This window comes from Theobroma cacao, chromosome 10 (assembly GCF_053813885.1).
Source record: "Theobroma cacao isolate CCN51 chromosome 10, ASM5381388v1, whole genome shotgun sequence".
Taxonomy (NCBI): Eukaryota; Viridiplantae; Streptophyta; class Magnoliopsida; order Malvales; family Malvaceae; genus Theobroma; species Theobroma cacao.
In genome coordinates, this window is record NC_142648.1 from 23,357,883 (window position 1) to 23,378,605 (window position 20,723).

General features: G+C 34.8%; 1 protein-coding gene across 3 annotated transcripts; it reads left to right on the plus strand.

Annotated features, from left to right (window-relative positions):
* Window positions 1–4,835: 4,835 nt before the first annotated feature.
* Window positions 4,836–9,375, plus strand: LOC18586987 (transcription factor MYB33-like). Of its 3 annotated transcripts, none has more exons than XM_007010624.3 (5): window positions 4,836–5,122; window positions 5,245–5,373; window positions 6,168–6,580; window positions 7,392–8,391; window positions 8,831–9,375. In XM_007010624.3, the coding sequence occupies exons 3-5, from the start codon at window positions 6,221–6,223 to the stop codon at window positions 9,136–9,138; spliced, it is 1,668 nt and encodes a 555-aa protein (XP_007010686.3). In that variant the 5' UTR covers window positions 4,836–5,122; window positions 5,245–5,373; window positions 6,168–6,220; the 3' UTR covers window positions 9,139–9,375. The 3 variants fall into 3 exon arrangements, with proteins under 3 accessions (XP_007010686.3, XP_007010687.3, XP_088658783.1); XM_007010625.3 differs by having other exon boundaries at window positions 5,245–5,369; XM_088802657.1 differs by having other exon boundaries at window positions 4,836–5,373.
* Window positions 9,376–20,723: the final 11,348 nt, after the last annotated feature.

A 20,723-nucleotide genomic window follows, 5' to 3' on the forward strand; every position in this document is an offset into this window, starting at 1 on the left:
AGAGGTATAAGCGTTCTCTTTGGTTTGTGCTTGTTTCAATTAACTTTGGGTCTAGCCCATTTTGTTAAATAAAATACATTTTTTTTTGTTATAATTTAAACCATATTAAGAAATGTTATATATATATATATATAATATGAATGCTTATTTTAATCAAAATAAACAAAAAATAAAAAAATAGTAAAGATGCATAGTTTAGAAGAACATATACATATATATAAAATAAGTAAATAAATAGTAAGAAAACTAATAATAGATTTAGTTTACTTTTTTTGTAAAAAAAATAAATAATAATAATAATAATAATAATAAGTGAATAAAAAGAAATATTTATATTATAAATATATTTAGATTCTTGCAAAAATATAATAATAATAATAATTCATGATACAAATATAAAAATTACAAAAAATAATAATATAATGGAATGGTTATTTGAGTGCTACCACCTAAAAAGGGCAAAGAGTTGCCTCTTTCGAGTGGATTTCTTAGGTACGAAATTTGAGGCGGATCTTCACCGAAGCGTCGGGATAAATCCGAACTCTATACTCCAATACCTAATACCTCAAATAACTATTGTTAAAAAATAGTATACATTAGAAAAAATAAATAATAATAAAATATAAAATATAAAAAATAAATCACTTTAAATTATTAAATGTATAATTGCATGAATAACGAATTAATTAAGTTAATAACGCGTTCATGTAGACATCATCATCTTATACTGTCATAGCATGCTACGATTATTTTGTTAATGGGTGGGAATTCCGATGATGGGATATCCCCAAAAGACTTGTAGAGACGAGTTTTTTTCGAGGATATCTTTAGGTAAGGGAAATTTCGAGACTTCACCAAAGCGTTGGGATGGTCTTCGAATAATTTTTCAATAAAAGACTACCAACCCTATTATTTAAAATTAAATAAATCATAACATCATTCTACGATTGCATCATGTGCATACGTAAAACCGGATGAAACACTCAATCAGTTAATTTAACAAAAAATTAATTAATAAGCAGGGATTAAATTGAAAGTAGGCTATAATAAGATAACTTAAGATTAAATGGTACCGTTCGCGAAACGAGTGCCACGGAGGTGCTAACCCTTCTCTGTGCGTAACCGCACTCTCGAACCCATCTCTTAAAAACGTCGACCAGTTCTCGTTTTTTCGATGGACTTAAAATTAATTTAGGACTTCGTCGATTAGAACTAGGTTAATAGGTGACCAATCACACCTAGATAAAAAAATATTGGTGGCGACTCCTAAATTGCTTTATTTTCGCCCACATCTAGCGGTCGGGTTCCCGAACCTGCACGTTGCGACAAATACAAGTGGGTCTTTGTTTATAAAGCTAGACTTATAGCCTAAGGTTTCTCTCAATGACCTGGGATTGATTATGATGAGACGAATTCAATTGTGATGGATATGATCACCTTTCCTTTCCTTATTAGCCTAGCTATTTTTGCAAAACTGGAAATGCATCTTATTGATGTTGTAACGACATATCTATATGGTTCATTATACTATGATATTTATATAAAAATTTTCAAGAGATTCAAAATGTCTGAAGTATACAGTTCCCATAACTTATTCTCAATAAAGTTGCAAAGATCTTTATATGGGTTAAAGCAATCTGATCGCATGTAGTATCAATGCTTAAGTGAGTCCTAATTAAGGAAGGGTACAAGAAATGATCCTATATGCTCATGCATGTTTATTAAGAAATCAAAAATCGAATTTGCTATGGTAGCAGTTTATGTCGACGATATGAATTTGATTAGAACTGCAAAAGAATTATCTAAAATTTCCAAATATTTGAAAAAAAAGTTTGAAGTTAAAGGTTTAAGTAAAACCAAACTTTGTCTTGGTCTAAAGCTCAAGCAAAAAGCAAATGGAATACTTGTCCATCAGCCAACATACATTGAGAAATTGCTTAAATATTTTAACATGGACAAGGCTCACCCATTGAGCACCCTTATGGTTGTGAGGTTTCTTGATCCTCAAAAAGACCCATTTCATCTTAAAAAGCCTGATGTGAGATATTTGGTTCTAAAGTACTATATCTCAATGCAATTGAGGGTTTGATGTACTTGGCACAATGTACGAGACCAGATATCACTTTTATGATAAATTGTTGGCATGTTTTAGTTCTAAGCCAACTTGGAGACACAAAATGGGATAAACCATATCTTCCATTATCTCCGAGGAAACATAGATTTGGGATTATATTATTTCAAGGATTCCACTAACTCTGGTTTAGCTAGATACGCTGATGTGGGATATAAATCTGATCTGCATAAGGCTTGCTCTCATACTGGCTATTTATTTTGCTATAATGGCACTGTCATTTCTTGGTGCTTTACTAAGCTAACACTAGTAGTTACATCCTCCAACCTATCCGAAATTATCGCTCTATTTGAAGTTGGAAAAGAGTATGTTTGGTTGAGATCTGTTATAACGCATATTCATAATTCTTGTTGTTTAACACTGATTTCAAATTCTCTCATCATAATTTATGAAGATAATGCTGCTTGTGTTGCACAATTTACTGGAGGATATATTAAAGGTGATAGGACCAAGCATATCTCGTCAAAATTTTTCTATACTCACGAACTCTAGGAAAGTCGACAAGTTGATGTTAAACATATTTGCTCCACCCAATAATGTTGTATCTTTTTACCAAGTCATTGCCAACGTCAACATTTGAGAAATTAGTAGATGGCATTATAGTGCGATGAAAGATTGATTTGCCCATAGAGTGGCAAAGTATCAATGACCCAAAAGTGGTAAGCCCCAGAAGCGATAGACCCTAGAAATGGTAATATGGCTAAATTGAGGGGGAGAAATTATGGACTTAGTGCAGTGTACTTTGTTTCCCTTTTGTTCGATTTTTGTCCCATTGGGTTTTTTTAGCTTAACGTTCTTAATGAGGCAGTAATAGCACATCCAATTAGGCCACCACAATGGTGTTCCATCCAAGAAAAAGTGTTATGGAATATGGACATATCACACCACATTAGACCAATTCAAATTAGAGTAAATTTGATAAATGATAAATGTATTATCCACATTCTAGATATTTCAAGATTCATCTACATATGAAAACTATCTAGATGATAATGTGGGATTTATCAAAAAGATAATGTAATTTAGAAATATATCTTAATAGGAGATTGTGATAGTCATTGATCTGTTAAGGGCTTCAACTATAAATAGGGGTCACCTCACCTTTATTTGTATCTCAGTTATTTTTCGTTCCAAACAGTGCTTCAATAATACATAAAAAACATTCTCTCAATATCTCTATTTTTGTCTTGTTTCTATTATTTTTTTACAACAATTAATAAATAATTGTAATAAAATTTCTTCACATAATAGAGGAGAGGAAACCATGTGTCATGACTATGTGCATGTATGTTACATCGCATCTCACATGTTGTGGATGCAATGTATGCCAAAATGAAGGAACAAATAGCATGTATAACACACACACACACACACCAATCAAGTAACATTCCAACTGGCCCCATTTTCACTTTTTAAGATTAATTAATTAAATTTATTAATTATGAAAGAGAAAGTTCTCAAAAAAAATTGAAAGTTGACATATGACAAGTAAGAACAAAGAGAGAGTGAAGTTCCAATTTTACCTTATTATGCTTTCGTACTTTGGTGTCCATCAAACAATTTGGCTAGATTAATTGATTAAATTTATTAATTATGAAAGAGAAAGTTTCCTAAAAAAAGATTGAAAATTGACATATGACAAGTAAGAACAAAAAGAGAGTGAAGTTCCAATTTTACCTTATTATGCTTTCGTACTTTGGTGTCCATCAAACAATTTGGCAAGATTAATTGATTAAATTTATTAATTATGAAAGAGAAAGTTTCCTAAAAAAAGATTGAAAATTGACATATGACAAGTAAGAACAAAGACAGAGTGAAGTTCCAATTTTACCTTTTTATGCTTTTGTACTTTGGTGTCCATTAAACAATTTGGCAATTGATTTAGGTGCCAAGATTGCTTCCATGTTTTCTATTTTTCCAAAGAAAATTATTAAAATATCAAAATTATTGAAATATTTTATGAAAATTCGTGTATTTTTTCAAACTTTCGAAAAATGTTAAATGTAAATAAAATTCAAATTGACTTAATTAAAATATATGAAATTTGTTTATATCATCATACTAAGATGTGAAGGCATTGAATAAGAAAGAAGCAAGAGACTTATTGTAATGTAGAATCTTTCGAAAGATGGGTTTGTAAAAATGATCGTATTTTGCTTTCTATTTTTTAGTACGATTAGGAGATTGTTAAAAAAGAACTAAATCGATCACAATAATAACTAATAAACTTTTGGAAGCTATCTTAGATGTTGTTTTTCACATTTGCATTGAAGATTATAATTATTCTGATTGCATCTTCTATAATCGATCATAATAAATACATTGAACTGATCGATTTAGATACTTGTAAAACTTTATTGTTTTTAGTTTAAAACGTATTTTTTTTTTTGAAAATTAAAAAAAAAATTATAAATCATATTTAAACTTGAATAAATGTTTTTATTTATTTTTGGGTTTTTTTTTATATTACTATAATGATGCATCGAGAAGTTTGTGAGCATGAAAGTCCTGCTTATACGGTCTGAGATTGTTGGCACTGCTAGTAAAAATTGATAATAGGAAAGGGTAAATTTGAGAATTCAATAAATTTATTATTTTTACACATTTATAAAGAGGTTAATTAAGAGAAGTAATTGTAATTAAATAGTTGATTAAGCTTCATAAAAAGAATAAAAACAGGTAGTCTCTGTCTCTCTCTATCCACCTTTCACTCCTTCATTTCCTCTCCTTTTGCCATTTCTTTTTCTCTCTCAGGCTTTAGCTTTCTTTCTCGCTCATTTCCTCCCCTTTTTCTTTTTTTTTTCCTTCCTTTTTTTCTTTTCTATTTTCTCTCTCCCCAAACACACAAAAACCAAAATACCAAAAAAAAAAAAAAGGAAAAGAAAAGAAAAGAAAAAAGGCTTTTCCTTTATGTAATCGCTTGATTTGTTAGATCTCGATGTTTTGCTCTTTCTATTATCGGGTTCTTTGTCTGCTAGCACAGAAATTATGGTTAGGAAAAAACAAATATATATGATCTAGGGTTTTCTCTATATTATTATGATTGGCTGTAGATCGAGGAATTTATTATTTATGATTGTAATTATATGATTTTTTTGTTTGTTGAATTTCAGGTTTTTCATTTTCGCTTTTGTCTCAGCTGCCACTTCAATCAGGAGCCATAATTGAGCTCGTTCGCGGAATTTTTTTTTCATTTTACTTTTGGCGATTTTCTCACCAAATTTTGCATCTTCCGAAGGCAGGTAATTTAATTCTACTATTTCTTTTTTTTTAATGTCTTTTTTTTTTGTGTGTTTCTTTGGAGAAATGGGTAGATTTGGATTGTTTTGATGTGAATTTAGTTGTTTTTTGTTTTTTTTTAATATTGGTGTTGGTAGTGCAATTATTGCAGCTTGTAATTTATTAATGATGGATTATTATTGGAGTAACTTATGAGGGACTATAGTGCAATAAATGCAGTTTGGAATTTAGTTTTTTATCTGAATTTATTTATTTCAACAATTCTGGAAACGGCTTTATTTTAATTTTTGAAAATTACATGTCATCTGCCTTCCACATTAGGTGAGAGGGTTTAATTTAACTTTCAAAGATGGATGATTTCACCGTTTTTGGAGTAGAATCGGATTTGGATACCCGGTTTATCTGTATGTTAGCTGGAATTTTGATTCTGTGGATAATTTTGTTTTCTATTAACTGTTTTTACTCTTTCTGTATGCGATGACTTTTTCTGTCATTTCCAAATTCGTTATCTGTAGAGAGTAGCACGTATATTGTCCCAACAACTTTTGTTTCCTTTTATAGATTTAACATGTCTATGCATGCTTTCGCAATTCTTATTTAACATTTGAATAAACGAGTGTTGTCGATGATCCACTTGTAGTTTGTCGTGATGCATAAAGAGTGTGTATTTGAAAAAAATAATGTATCTACAACAGTTGGAGTGCAAGTATGAAAAAGTGAGGAAAAGGAGCTGCCTTTTTTTTTTGTTTCTTTATATTTTAAGTTTGTGTGTCTTCTTTCTTTTCTCTGGTTTCAGGTTTTGGATGGTTCTAACCTGTTGGTAAGGGGTTTGTGTGTGATTACAAAGAGATGAGTCACACAAAAAATGAGAGGGAAGATGGAATGCTCTCTGAGGATCAGGCAGAATCGCCGTTGGCTGATGATGGTAACTGTGGAGGTGCAGGTGGGGGAGTTGTTATGAAGAAAGGACCATGGACATCTGCTGAAGATGCAATTTTGATTGAGTATGTGAAGAAGCATGGGGAAGGCAACTGGAATGCTGTCCAGAAGCACTCTGGACTGTTTCGTTGTGGCAAAAGTTGCCGCTTAAGATGGGCAAATCACTTGAGGCCAAACTTGAAGAAAGGGGCATTTACTCAAGAAGAAGAACAGCTGATCATTGAACTCCATGCAAAGATGGGAAATAAATGGGCTCGGATGGCTGCACATGTAAGTCTGTACTTCATTTACCATTCATCTAGTGCATCGTCCTCATGATTGAATGCTGTGGGATTGCACCCTGCCCCCTCTTTATGCAAAGTTCTTTAGTATTAAAATTGAACACTTCTATTTTATGATAAGTTTAGAGCAAGTTACATGAAATATTATGAAGAATCCTGATAGTTAAACTTGGCTGTTTCATTATATCTGAACTCCCCTTGCAGCACCTTTTTCATAACCAATGAATTAAGCAAAGTTCTATGATTTACATATGTGCCCAGTGTGGAATGCTTAAGTGCTCTGATTGGGTATCCCCAGTTTCAGGAAGATCCAAATTGAGACAGTAATTTTGGGTGTTTTGAGGAGTAACAATTTTTAAGTCATAAGCAGCCTTTATTACATAGTTGCGATGTTTATTTTGGCCTGGTTGAAGTGGTCATCTCCAGTGATTGTAAAAGTCCACCTCCTCAACATACCGTCCCCTTCTTCCCCTTCCCCCTTTCTCATCTCAACTAATTCCCGAAGCCAAGAGGAAAAGTAGTATGAAAAATAAAATGCAAAATTTAGCTCATGCCTTAGAAAGGATACTGAACCGCATTACAGCATATTTATCTCAGTATTGTAAATTTTTGTGGTAGATGCAGACCAGTAGCAATTCATATGTCTTTCAGAATTCTATGACAGCTATTCCAATCTTGGAAATGCTGGACATTTGTGCAAAACTTGATAAAACTTTCAGTCACAGGATTTTATACATTTGTCCTTGAGGTGTCTAAAGTAAGTTTTTCTGAGATTAATTATGCTCTGTTGTTCTTTGCAGTTGCCTGGACGTACAGATAATGAGATAAAAAATTATTGGAATACCCGGATTAAGAGACGTCAACGTGCAGGGTTGCCTCTGTATCCTCCTGAAGTGTGCTTACAAGCACTGCAGGAGAGCCACAGCACCAGTGCAGTTAATGGAGGAGATAAAGGACCTCAAGATATCATGCAGAACAACAGCTATCAGATACCTGATGTCATATTTGACAGTTTAAAGGCCAATCAGAGTGTCCTGCCTTATGTCCCTGAACTTCCTGATATATCCACTAGCAGCATGCTGATGAAAGGTCTAGGTTCTTCTCAATATTGTAGTTTCATGCCACCAACAATCCATCGCCAAAAGCGTCTTCGAGAATCTACAGCTTTTTTCCCTGGTTACACTGGTGCTCTTAAAAATGAGTGCCCTTTGTTTGACCAGTTTCAAGATGATATGTCAGACAAGGCTGCTCAATCCTTTGGGGTGTCCTTTCAAATTGAACCAGATCCTACAGCTAAAAACTCAGAGTCCTTTGGTGTATTCCCTGGTAGCCATGCCCTTACAAATGGCAATTTCTCTGCTTCAGAGTCCTCTTTAGAGGCTGTGAAGTTGGAGCTCCCTTCACTCCAATATCCAGAAACTGAATTAGGTAACTGGGGCACAATATCTTGCCCACCACCTTTACTTGAGTCTGTTGATGCTTTTATCCAGTCACCACCACCAACCAGCGGAGTGGAGTCAGATAGTCTTTCACCCCATAATAGTGGCCTGCTGGATGCTTTACTTCATGAGGCAAAAACTCTAAGCAGTGCAAAGAATCATGCATCTGACAAGAGTTCAAATTCATCAACTCCTGGTGATATAGCTGAAAGTTCCAATTTCAACATTTGTGAGACAGAATGGGAAAACTGTGGGCAACCTCTTTCTCCAATGGGTCATTCAGCAACTTCTCTTTTCAGTGAGTGTATCAGTGCAAGTGGCAGTTCATTGGATGAACAGCCACCTGCTGAAACCTTAACCGGTGAGCATCTCTGAGCTGGACTTGTTAAGGCTGAGACATGATTTATACTTTTCAAGCATTATCTAGAAATGAAAACTATCTTTCACATTATTGAAATTTGATTGTTCTCGTCAAGTGTCTATGCTAACTTATATCCCCTTAGATTCAAGTGATGTTTAAACTATTTACAATTGACTTTAAATATACATAAGCCTTCTGATCGCTTACCTCAGTTATTGAGTCATTTGTAGAATTCTTGCTACAATAACATACTGAACACATTTTATTTTTATTTTGCACCATCTTTCCTGTCATCGAATTAATTTTATTTTCTCCGGATATTTTATGATATAGTCCTTGATCTAATATTCCATGTATACTTGAACAAGAATCAGACATGCTCAAATTTTTTCAATTGTTTTTCTGGAGTTTCATAAGTTGGATTTGGATTGTTTTTCAGAGTCCCATGTGAAATCAGAAACAGCTGACCATGTTTTCACCCCAGAGATACAAAAGGAGGCTCCTATTCGGCTGGACAGTACGCGCCCTGATACTTTACTTGCTTCAAATTGGCTTGAGCAGGGTTGTGTTTATGATAAGGACCAAACAATCATGAGTGATGCAATAGCAACCCTTCTTGGTGATGATTTGAGTAGCGAGTATAAGAATATGGCAGCTGGAACATCTATTTCAAGTCAAGCATGGGGCCTTGGTTCTTGTGCATGGAATAACATGCCTGCTGTCTGTCAAATGTCCGAACTCCCTTGAGATCTGCTGTCTCAATTGTATGAACTTGTCTTAAGCTTTTTGTTTGTTGCATTGATTCCATGATTTGTTTTATGTGGGTAGTCAAGCAAACCTGATGTACCACAGTTCATTTGGGATGAGACTATAATATGGTATGAGTCAAGGATGTTTGGTTTGTTGTTTTTTGATGTTTTTCTTGTTGAACTGTTGAAAGCGTGTATGCCAAAATGGAACTATGAGGTATGCAATTGCATTCAAGCTGTTGTTATAATTTTAGAATAACTATGCACTTTTAGCATGGAACTCTGGTCCATGATTTTGCTATTAGATGCATGTGTCTTAAATGATGCTGATTTCTGGTAGCGCAGCCAAATGATAGACTGTTGGGGGAAACACACTTTTAGCCAGATCCCGAAAACAATAGTTTCTCTGTCCACATTCATACAACTGAATTTTGGTTTATTTTTTTGCCTGCCCAATCTATAGTCAGGTTAAGATCAGTGTCATAAACATAGGATTTCACAGTTTTTCTAACCCTTTGTTTGAGGAAAGCTTTTGGTATATATGTTGGTATGTGTGTGTACTTGAAGGTTTATTTGTTTGCATTCCACTTTTAGTATTAAGGCACAGGGTTTTAAGATACAATACTTTGATGATGTAGGTTTAGATGGAGGATATCTGAGCTTAGGGAGGCACCTAAGTGAATAGTTTAGGGGTTGTAAGGTAAGCATGTTTGTCCCTTTCTATTCTTTTTCTGTTAGCAGTAGCAGTTTGATTTACTTTAATGTTTCTGAATTGAGTTAAGCTAGCAATGGATGATGGGTAAACTGCAACTAAGTATGAAATTAAGGTTGATGATGTGAGATATGTTGAAGGAGCATGATCCATGATTTTAATTACATACAAAGTTTTGCTCAGGAATTCAGGCTATTCTCTCTCTCTCTCTCTGTTTGATAAGACAATCCCATTATCTTTGATTCAGATAGGAATGGTAGATATTGAAGTATAAATAGAGAAACCAAGAAAGTATAAAGAATTGTACCAGGTTACCTTGTACATGATACTAGGGCAGAGCATCCCATGTGAATATTCCAACCTTTTCCCACGTAAACATCTAGTATGGAAAACAAGTCTATCGAGGAATAAAGGCTAATTGAATGTGAAGTTTAAAGGGGTGGAGAAGCTATCTAATCTTCTTCGCAATTCCTTCTTACGACTCTTAGGTGAAGCAATCTGTGATTTGATCTCTTTTAACGCTGTGAGCGTTTTGGCCTTGGCGATACAAGTGTCGAGACATTTAACTTTGCAACCAGCTCGGAGGATATCTTCCATGCAGTCCCCCATCTCCTTCAATTGCTCTAAAGAAATATCTGCCCACGAGGAAGATGCAATCTCCAAGGCATTGCCCATGGTAGCCATAACTGTCGCATTCATGTTTTTGGTACGGAAAGACCAAAATTGACCTTCCACGTCATACATATACTTTAAGAGTTCTAAGTATCGTGACAAGATTGGAGTACCTTGAAAGTCTGTGAAACGGTTCGGCTCAAAGCTTGAACTCACGTTACCTAGAACTGTCCCAAAAGCAATGTTAGGATTAACTCAGTAGAGAAGGAAGAAAATCAGTCCTTTCTATCATTACCTTCCACTTCTCTTTCTCATCCCCAGCTCACATTATCATTTATTGGCAGTCTCTCCTCAATTGACTCATTGCTTGGCTCATAATCATTTATGTAATCACATGATTCTTCTCCACCCTTAGATTTTGAGATGCTTTGTTCCTTCACTTGAGAACTAACTTCTGCCCTTGGAGTCGACTCTCTCTAAAAGAAAAATGCTAAAAGAAGACTTTAATAACAGATGGGGAATGTAATGAAAAGGAGGTTAAGAAGAATAAAGAACAAGCTTACGTGACGAGAGGTTTTAATCCTCGACACGTCATTGCTACTAACAATTGAGCCCTACTAAACTCGTGAAATTTCTATCAATCGAAAGATAAACAACTAGATAAATACACATTATTACTATTACATTTTTTAAAATTTTTAAAATCAACTTTTGACGAGTTGATATTTAAATTATTAAACATATACATATACTCAAGTTATAAAAAGAAATCCGATTGAGGTGATGCGGTGCAGCAGTAAACAAAACAAATTCTTAACTGAAGGAATAAATATGCCATTGTACCCCAATTTGAACAAACAAACTCTGTGTCTTCAAGTTAAATACAAATTAAACTAAATATAAGAAAAGAAAAAGGAACTTACTTAGTTCAAAGGAATTTTGCAGAGAAATTTTAATACTCTTGGGAACAAAGTAATTCTCTTCTAGTTATAACTTCACACAAATTACTTTTTTAATAGAATTCTAACACTTTTAATTTTGTTTGCAAATAAATGTTATTGTTTATCTCGATTTGTATTTACCTCTCATTAATATTCTCTAATAATTTTCTCTTGAATTATTATTATTAGACATAAATAAATGTAAGGTGTATTATATTTACAACGAAAGATATACTCGTTTTTATGTAGAACAACACCATGGTCCAACAATTCTAGAATAATATAGCCAAGTACTTACTCTGCTAGGTAAGGCATTTCAATCCAAACTAGCCAGTCCAACAAGTAATCCATCAATCTAAACATCCTATTTTCTTTCTTTCTTTCTACTATCTTAGTCTTAGAGTTCAACACCCAATTTAGCAACAACTTCTCAATTTACTGGGCAAGCAAGTCATCCATAAATCTAAGAGTTCTTTTTTTAAATGGACTCCATGCATAAGACGTTTCTAAGAATAGGCCTCTTCATAATTTTAACTGGTTTTAACCAAGAGAAATAAATTTTAAACAAAACTGTCTTTAATAAAACCGACTCATTCGTTTGGCTCCGCTCTTCAACCCGAAACCTATTAACAGGTCAAGTATGTTTATACGATCCATAACCCCTCAGTTCTCATAAACAGATTGTACATCTCCTCAGAAGCAATTCTGTCGAAAGCATTCCTTGTCAGTTCAACTTTCGAGCATTTTCGCAGTGGTAGGAGCATTTTGGAGTGGTTGTTATTTGTATAAAGGTAGTTCACATATAGAGCAGTGAAAGGAAGTTCACATTACATGGAGAAAGGTATAATATTTATTTTATTTTATTTTGAACCATGTGGACAAATGGTTATTATTCATGTTTAGGGTTTAGGTTTTTGAGCATAAACCTATACATATTGTTTGTTCATATTAATATTCTTGTTGTTTGAAATTGTTGAACACAAATATGAAGGTGGTATTGTTGGTGTTGTTGGGGTTGAAAGGTTACCGGCCATGCGTGACTATTTGATATATGATAAGTCTATGATATAGAGTTATTTGGATTTAATTTTAACAATAATTTGGCTTAGTTTTTGTAGTAATACGTGAAAATTAGTAGATTTTATTTAATTATTTTAATTAATTATTTTAGGTGAGTCAATCTAATCTTAGTTAATTTTATGCTTAATTTGGTATTAATGTGGTTAAGATAGGTTGTTGTTGATTTATTTGTGCTTTTGTTGGTGTTTGAAAGAAGAATTTTAGTGAAAGAAGAGTAATTTCGAGGTGCAGACTTGCAATGTACATGTTCGGTATTTTGGCCATAACTTTCTCTATAGAGCTCTAAATGAAGCGATTCTTAAACCATTGGAAAGCTAAGAGAAAAATCTACAACTTTGATGTTTACCACTTTACCAGTTCAGTCTAAAAGATGGTCAAAAATCTTTTTGAAGTTGACGTATTGCAGTAGTCCTAGAGCAATTGCAGTTTTTGTTAATTAATTGAGCAAGGCTACGACTTACATAGTCTGATGAGGACATACCAACTGAAATTGGCTTTTTTCTTCACTCAACTTGGCTTAACTTCAAAGCCTATAAAAATAACCTTTCGGAAGACTTGAGAAAAAAAGAAAAGAAGAAAACACCAGATTAACAGCTGAGAGTCAAGTTACAGAGTCCTTGAAGGAATTTGAAAAATTCAAGGAGATTTGGAGATCAAGAATACATTCTTTGGTTTTTTCTATATTTTTGTTATTCTTTATTCCCTTGGTTTTAATGTTTAAATTTTATTCAATGAGGATGTATGTCTTGATGGGAAGCTAAATTTTTAATCTAAGATTATGATTGAACTCAATATATAGTCTACATTATTTATCTCTCTTTTACTTATATTTGATAGATTTAAGTTGTTTATTTTATTCTGTTCTTAATGCTTCTAGTTGACTGGCCACCGATTAGATTGAATTGAAAACCTAGGTTAAACCTTGACAAAGGAGATTCAGGTAGGTCTTGAATAAAATAGCGTATGATTGAATACACTTAATTAATTAGGTGATTTGATTTGCATATAGGGTACACATACACTTATAAGCCATACGTAACCAAAATTAGAGTATAAACTTAATGAACCTTTCTTTAATTTAATTTGTATACACATATAGTAAATCAATTAGGAAAGATATTTTTATGATAAACTCGATAGAAACTTGTAAATAATTTAAGACTCTAGGTTAGCAACTTAATCTATTAAACTAAGTTAAGAGAGAGAGACAATAATCAGATAAAGTATTGAGGGATATCATAATTTTAGGTCTGGTAGTAATTTACATTTAATAAAGTAAATTTGCTAATAGATTTTAGATTAAGTTTTAGTTTTTGTTATTAGTTTATTAATTTAAATTTTCCTTTCTAATTTTAATTGTTTAGATAAAATTAAGTTGTGTTAATTTTAGTAGTTAACTATAAGGATTAATTCAATTCTTTGTGGGATCGACACTCTACTCATCTCTATATTATCTTTGCGATATGTACACTTATGTGACAAATCAACAACAATATGTATGCATTATGACCCTTTGATAGGAATTGGGTTAAGGGTTTAGATATTGTGTGACTGAAGGCTTGCTTACGTGTTGTGTGTGACTGGATTTTGGCATGAGGTCACTTAGGGTGCGTGTAATTGCATTAGGGTTTAATATTGCGGGAGTGTTTGATATGTGATTGCGTGACATATTGATAGGTCATTGCGTGACAGCATAATTGGATTTTGGCATGGGGTTAGGGTGTGCGTGATTGCATTAGGGTTTAACATTGTGTGACTAGTTGATAGGTTTTTAGCATTGCGTGACTTGTTTATAGATCATTGAATGATTTAATGTTAGTAATTGCGTGACTAATTGAAAAGGCATTGTGTGACTTGTTTTTGTATGAAATTACGCGAGTGTCATAACTGCATGAAATTTATCTGTATGGCATTGCATAATCGACATTGGGTTCATTGTGTATTATTTTGGGTCAACTGTAGTGCTTTAATATGTATATGTTGATTTACTTAATAATCTATGCTTGACACTTGTATTAATTATTCTGTTTCAGGGCTGTCTAAAAATAGTTAAAATTATTGAGAGGGTTATTTTTGAAGTGAGCTTTTGAGGAGGGTTATTTCTAAGAAATTCTTCTTGTTTTTTTTGTTAATCTACAATGATGGTATTAACATAACTAAAATGGGAATGTTATCTGTTTTATGTTGCAGATGGCCAGCACAGGAACAGAGCAGGATAATATGGAATCTTTGCTTTTTGTGCTGAGGCATCGGTGGGGGTTCAACGCTGGCATTAACATCCATTGTAAGTGGTTGCATCTCCATGTGATAAGTGAGATGCTGTCCAAAGTAAATGAGCTGGAAAGCCTAAAGAGAACATGCTTTAGGCATATGATGGACGTCAAATAAGAGAAGAGTTTATTTTGTGCCAATCTCGTGCACAACCTAATGTTGCGCAGAATCAATGAACTTGACGCCATCGAGGGTGAGTTATGGTTTGCCATAGGTAGAACAAAGGTCTGGTTTTCAAAGAGGGAGTTTTGCCTGGTGATAGGACTGAAGTTTGATGCCCTACTGACCCTTATTGTCAATCCCCACAAGGCCGTCCCTAGAGGAATTTACCTACGATATTGGGGATAGGAGAATGAGGTGAAGATACAAGAAGTTTTAGAGACATTCAAGAGAGGGCAGTTTCAGCAGAAGGGAGATGCAACCAAGATGGCCCTTGTCTTGATCGCGAGCAATGTTTTATTTGGTCAAGACTACAGATGATTAGTGATTCCATGGTTGTTGTCGCTAGTCAAGAGCATCGATAACTAGAATGCATTCCCATGGGGCACATACGTTTGGAGTTTGATTGTCGATTACTTGATGAGGGGCTTCGAACCTCCAACGATGGGAGTAGTAAATAAGAAACGCTACCACCTCCACGGATTTATATGGGTGTTTCAGGTAGTGTGCCATACCCTAATGTTTATCATTATTCATTTCGCATAAGAGTTTATGAGGTGAATTCTTTTCACATAAGATTCTATGAGGTGAGTAAAAAATGTTTCACAATTGATGTGCAGTTTTGGGCGTTGGAAACAATTCCTGTAATTCGAAGCTTGTTTAGAAGGTAGCTCCAATCTGGATAGGTTTGCTCAAGAATGCTCAAATGGCAGTGTGACAAGAGGCTTATAAGCTTCCACGCCAATATTACAAGTTTCGAGAAAGAAGGTAAGTGAGTAAAGAAACCATATTTTTTTATTTTATTAAATTTTATTTTTATTGTCATAGGGTAACGAGGGTTATACCTAATGGTAATGTTTATTTTGGTGCAGTTGTGCACAGTCAGGACATTGGAGCTAACTGTGAAAGAGATGTTGACCGCATATTGGGACGACATTGAGGTCAATATCTCCAAGGGGCAGCAATACGTTCCATTGTGGAAATTAGAGGGTCGGTTAGAATTCGGTGCCCAACAAAGGAGGAAGATAATGGATCGCAAAGGGAAAAGTACAATAAGACGAGGCGTTAAGCAGAGACGCACCACGAATAAGGAGGTTCATTCCCAGTTCACTGCTATTGAGGCCCCAGGTGCTGCTGAAGCACTTAATTCTCCTTCTGTGGCTTTTCATGCTGCTCCTCATGCTGTTACTCTTACTGCAATTTTCGTGACTCCTCACGTTACTTTTCCTCTTACTTCTGCTACTGCCCCTCATGCTCAGGCTCGTAACCCACCGTTGCGTCCGCAAATGACTACGAGCATTAATCGAAAGCTACAACAGATGTGGACACAATGGAAGAAAGACCTACAGTCATTGTAGACAGATATGCAGATGCAGATACATGCAATGCAGTTGGAGATGCAGCGGGTGATGCAGATGCAGATGCAGTCACTGCATTAGCATATTCAATAGTCACTGTAAGGGCTGGAGGATCGGATTGTCGGTCGGCTGATAGATCGTTATGAGGTATGAGCTTTTATGTTTTTCATTGCATGAGTTATAACATGTATGATGTATACACTGTTCTAATGTGTTTGATTTTTTCAACCATTTAAGGTAGATCGATGGGTGAAGAGGATGATGCGTGTGACAAAGAGGGCAGTGGTATTGGGGTTGATCTTGACGGTGCAGGTGGCATAAATCAGTCAATTGCATTAGCTTGAAGCTCACTTCCCATTGCCCTGATCGAACATCATCCTACTCCTATCCCATCTCCACTAGAAGCAGCGCAGCATTCTCAAAGCACACCTTCTTTTGAGACTCCACCTCTATCTGAGGTTAAAGAGGCACCTCATCTTGCAAGTAGTCGAACTACAACTTCCCCGCATCCTACTCCTGTCCCAACTCCACCAGAGGCCCCCCCACATGGTGAGATCACACCTTCTTCTAAGGCTCCACCTAGACCTTAGGATGAAGATGCACATGTGAGCTTAGCCAGCAAATACTTTCGAAGCCCATACATTAACCCGCTATTAGTCCAGCGCAAAGCGAAAGATGATTTGAAGGAAAGATATGAGTCCTTCATGAAAAAAGATGAAGCCAGGTAAAATGATAACAGTACACGATATTAGAGTTAACGGTTCTAGGGTATTTATTCCATAGATCTTTCGATGTGGTTATCATAAATATGCAAGGTTAACATTTTGGGCATTGAAGGACAAAAGGGCCTTGATTTTTTTTTACGATTGAAGATGTCGACTGAGTTGTTGGACAGCTAACACATTGACACATGCATTAGTGTGTTATGTAAGTGGACGTGCGAGCCCCATGCACAACTCTACAAGTAGAGAATATGTGAATACTTAGATTTTGAGATGGATATGAAATAAACTGAGAAGTATGCATAGCATTGTGTCTACATCCTGTAGACACTAAAATCATAAACAAAAAAATTAATCAAAAAAATATATAATAAAAATAATAAAAATTAAAAAATAAAGAAGAAATGAAAAAGAGGGGAGAGAGGTACGACTGGCAAGGTGCGGACGCACCCTGCCAAGCACCTCCCTCACCCTGCCAGACCCGAAAAATTCGGGTCTGGCAGGGTAGTGGAACGTGCCCCCCAGTGCCCAGGAACAAGGTAGTGGAGCGTGCCCCCTCCAGAGCCCAAGAACCGAGTATAAAGGGGAGAGGGCACTGTAGTATTCGGAAGGAGAAATGAAAAACCAACAACCTGCAAAAAGAAAAAAATCCTAGTCTAGCAGCCACAACAACCCAAAAAATTTCTCAATAAAAAATATAGAAAAATCAAAGAAAAAATATGAAAAATATGCAATGGGGAGAAGCCGACCGGCGGTAGTTGAGAGATCGACAAAAGTCTACCGATGGTAGGAGAGAGAAAAGTCGGCAAAGCACAGAAGAAGGGTGAGAGAGAGGAAGCCCGACCGTCGCGCCACCAGACCCGGCACAGGGAAGAGAACGGAAGCACTCGATCGGTGCCAAGGGGGTTTGCGTCGGCAAGAGAAGTGAGAGAGAGGAAGCTCGATTGTTGCGCCACCAAATCCGACGCAGGGAAGAGAGCGAAGGCACCCGATCTGTACCAAGAGGGTTGGCTGTCGGTCAGAGGAGAGAAAGAGAGGGTTAGCCGGCGGCATAGCTGGCTTTGGATGTTCGTCGGTCAGAAGGGAAGCCGGTGAAAGACTAGAGAGAAGGGAGAGAGAGTCGGCGGGTAGAGAGAGAAAGTAAAAAGGGAAAATGAAAGGGGAAAAAAGAAAAGGAGTTTAAATAGTTAGGGCTGAAGCACCAAACGGCGTCGTTTTGGGTAGCAGGAGGCTGTTGGGCAGGAGGCTAACACGGTGCGTTTTGGGGAGTAGGATCCGCGAGCTTCTAGTAGTGGGTTGGCCATTTGGGCCGCTTTTAGCCCACCAAGGTGAATCCCTAACCCTTTTGTGGATTTGTTTTTTTGGCCCATTTAGTATGATTTCCATTTTAAAGAATATTAGGTTGAATTAATCCTAAATTATTATAGAATAAAATTTTAATTTTTTTTCTTTATGATATTTTAAGACTTAGGAGATTAATGCAAATGGAAGAATATAGAAACAATGAAGCATAAAAATAAAATAATAATAATAATATAAAATATTTTTAGAGAATGTTTAGTTATACAAATAATTGGAGCTTAGGAAAATATTTACTACAAATAAATAAAATAATAATAATGAGAATAAATAAAATAAAAAATACGAAAATACCATGATATTAACCACAAGCATAATAAATCGATGATGAGATGATTGGTCAGGATGCGAGAAGTCGCAATCCCGGGCCCATATTCCCTAGGTTTGGAATCCGAATCAAGGTTCCACTAGTATGATGGGAGGGCCTCGATTTCAAGATCCCGAAATTTTTATAAATAAAAATTTAACAATACAAAGTCATTCAATAAAAATAATAAATAAATAATAATAATAAAAATAATGATAAAAATAGTATTAATAATTCGAATATATAGTAAGTAATTAATTTGTGAAAATGTAATATACATGACATTAAATAAATAAAAAATAAAATAAATAAATAAATAAATAAAAACAATTAATTTGAAATTAAGCATTGAATATTAAATGGCATAAATTATAAAAAAATGTAAAAAATAAAAAATAAAAAAATAATAAATATATATATATAATAAGATCTTAGACATTAGGTTTGAATAAAAGATAGCTTATGAAAAACATAATAATAAAAATATATAAAATAAAAATAGTATAATAAAAAAAAAGAAAATTTTTGTTCACTAAAATAACATGGAATTATAAACAATTTATCTAATTATGAAAGGAAAATATAAGAACTTAGAATAAAAAAATGAAAAGTATAAAAAATAATGATAAAAAGTAAAGTAGAAAATGTGATAATAAAAAAGGTAATCAAAAAATAATTAAATATTAATAAATGACCAAAAAATAGATAATTGTATTAGCATAGCATATATATATTGAATCATATCATTGCATATAAACATTTCTATTTTTGAGTTTAAGCCACGATGATGGGATCTTCCGAAAATCTTGCGAAGGCGGGTATTTCTCGAAAAGTTTTCTAGGTGAAAAGATATCCTCGGGTCCCACCAGTATGATGGGAGGGCTCGAGAACCATCTTTAACAAAAGGCTTTTGCCTGAATTAGGTTCATTATGCACAAAAATATTATTTAAAAAAAAAAACGTACGATGACCCCGATGACGGGAATTATTCGTCGAATTTGTGAAGGCGAGTTTCTCGGATAATTCCCTAGGTGAGAGAATATCCCGAGTCCCACCAGTATGATGGGCGGATTCGGGAAAATATCCTCGATAAAAGGTCATTCGTCCGGCATTTTTATCCCATGCCACGCATTTCATCTTGCCTCACATTTGCATGCCATTCTAGGTTAAATATGAGATAAAATAAAAGAATAATAATTAAGAAAATATAGTGAAATTAAAAATTAGAGCCCAATAGGATAATCTAAAAATGGTACCGTTCATGGAACGGGCGTCCCGGGGGTGCTAATCCTTCCCTGGGCGTAACCGTACTCCCGAACCTAGATCTAGAAAATCGTAGACCAATTTAAGATTCTTTTCGGTGGGCTTAAAAGTAATTTAAGTTTTCATCGATTAGAATCAAGTCAATAGGTGGCCAATCGCACCTAGTAAAAAAGATTGGTGGCGACTCCTAGTTTAATTTTTTAGTGAGTTTTCACATCCGCGTTTGGCGGTTGGGTTCCCGGACCCGCACATTTCGACACATCCATATCACTGTCATACTCCAGGTAGCCCTTTTCTTGGGAAATTTCTTTTCTACTCATTTTACCGATTCTGTTGTAGCAAAATCTCCAAAGGCTATGATTGACTTAGTTTGAAGGAACATGATTAGAACAATATGATCTTAGTATGATGAGATTATGTGGACACCTATTATGGATGAAAGACTAGAGATATTTGATCTGATGTGGATACTATGAGCAGCTTGCTTGTTAGTACTTGGTAGGATGGAATGCTAATTGGATGAAGAATTGTTCTTCTGCAACCAAGGTGATGTAGCTTTGTAATAATCATGTTAACTTGCTTACACCTAGACCTGAGGGTGATTGAATATCCATTGAGTGTGATTAATTTGCTCTTTAACATGGATCTTTGATCTTATTCCATGTTTCTTGCTTCATTTTTTGTTGTTGCATCATAACTAATAGTCCTACTAATTGAGACTGATTATGCATACATCATGTAGATGTTGAAACATTTTACAGAACAGGAAGAATTTTCAATGCAATGCAGCATGCTTATG